This window comes from Mirounga angustirostris, unplaced genomic scaffold (genome assembly GCF_029215605.1).
Source record: "Mirounga angustirostris isolate CCGP_5_RB_7025 unplaced genomic scaffold, mMirAng1.0.hap1 SCAF_6, whole genome shotgun sequence".
NCBI classification, from domain to species: Eukaryota; Metazoa; Chordata; class Mammalia; order Carnivora; family Phocidae; genus Mirounga; species Mirounga angustirostris.
Genome location: NW_026991714.1, coordinates 51044016 through 51045709, shown reverse-complemented (window position 1 = coordinate 51045709; position 1694 = coordinate 51044016). Strand labels below are relative to the sequence as shown.

At 43.8% G+C, this 1694-nt stretch overlaps 1 protein-coding gene across 1 annotated transcript; it reads left to right on the top strand.

Moving 5' to 3' along the window:
• The first annotated feature begins 413 nt into the window (after positions 1-413).
• On the top strand, positions 414-877 carry LOC123845400 (cytochrome c oxidase subunit NDUFA4-like). Its single transcript, XM_045876166.3, has one exon. The coding sequence runs from the start codon at positions 476-478 to the stop codon at positions 722-724; it is 249 nt and encodes an 82-aa protein (XP_045732122.1). The 5' UTR covers positions 414-475; the 3' UTR covers positions 725-877.
• The last annotated feature ends 817 nt before the right edge of the window (positions 878-1694 follow it).

The following is a 1694-nucleotide window of genomic DNA, read 5'->3' as shown; positions in this document are numbered from 1 at the left end:
GGAAAGAATCCCAGGCAGACTCCACAATGAGCGCAGAGCCCCACACAGACCTCAGTCTCACAACCCTGAGATCAGGACCTGAGCCGAAGCCAAGAGTCAGATGCTCAACTGACTGCACCACCCAGGCGCCTCAGTGGTTATGTCATTTGGCAAAACTTGTTTGGATTGCAATTTGGTAGTACTGAAAGTGTTAGAATAGCTGTACTATCACTTCTAGAAATCTACAAAGGCCACTGAAGATGTGTACTAAAACAGACACATAAGAGTGATCATTGCAACACTTACTACAGTCATCAAAAACTGGGACTAACCTAAATGTCCAACAGTTGGAGAGCGGCAGATAAACAAATAATGATACACGTATACTAGGGAATGTCATGGAGCCACTTTAAAAAAGGAGCAGACCGATTACTTAGTGCCGGGCCTTCCACATTTGGTTTTCTCTTCTCCTGGACAGGAGGCCTCTGCCGCAACCATGTTACGCCACATCATCGGTCAGGCCAAGAAGCATCCGAGCTTGATCCCCCTCTTCGTATTTATTGGGGCGGGAGGTACTGGAGCAACTCTCTATGTCTTGCTCCTGGCATTGTTCAATCCAGATGTCAGTTGGGATAGGAAGAATAACCCAGAACCCTGGAACAAACTGGGTCCCAATGATCAATGCAAGTTCTACTCAGTGAATGTAGATTTCAGCAAGCTGAAGAAAGAAGGTCCAGACTTCTAAATGAAATGTTTCACTGTAAAGCTGCTTAGAATGAAGGTCTTCCAGAAGCCATCTGCACAATTTTCCACTTATCCAGGAAATATTTCCCCTCTAAATGCACGAAATCATGTTGGTGTATTGTGTTGGGGTTTACGCTGAATAATAAATATCTGAGGGCGCCTGGGTGGCTCAGATGGTTAAGCGTCTGCCTTCGGCTCAGGTCATGATCTCAGGGTCCTGGGATCGAGTCCCGCATCGGGTTCCCTGCTCAGGGCAGGGCCTGCTTCTCCCTCTCCCTCTGCCACTCCCTCTGCTTGTGCTCTTCTGTCTATCTCTCTGTCAAAATAAATAAATAAAATCTTTAAAAAAAATAAAAAATAAAAAATGAAAAAATAAATATCTGAAACTTGAAAAAAAAAAAAAAAAAAAAAGAGCAGACCTCTCGAGCGGGACATATTGTGAAGCACGGCAGACCAGCAATGAATACCGCATGAGCGCATGCATGCTGCCTCAAAATCACCCGTGAGTATGCTCTGTGCTTGGAACAGAGACTAGAAGGACACATACTAAAACACTAATAGTGGGGAACGCCAAGAAAGAGCATGGGATAGCCACGGTATGTTCTTCTGTACTGTGTGAATCGTTTAGAAGATTTAATATTTAAAAGACAAGAAAGACAGATAGTAAATGTTCTGGAAGGAGTTCAGGAAACATTGCTAGGCTTCATTTTCCTCATCTATAAAGTGAGCATAACTGCACCTGACCTTGCTCTGATCTGACCTGGAGGTGGGTGGTGAGATTCCAGTGAATACATTAAAGGAGCGATGAACACATATTTGGGGAAAAAGAGAGAGACCATATTCAAAATAATCAATTATCATGGAATAAGTGGGGCCAGGCATTTTCCATACATTCCTCATATGAAACAGATGTTAATGTCCTAATTATCTTACCTGGGACATAGTGGGTAAAACCCAGCCTAGTGAGTGGC

Excerpts from the sequence above, each read along its gene's own strand:
- LOC123845400 (XM_045876166.3), top strand. The coding sequence starts at position 476 with ATGTTACGCCACATCATCGGTCAGGCCAAGAAGCATCCGAGCTTGATC.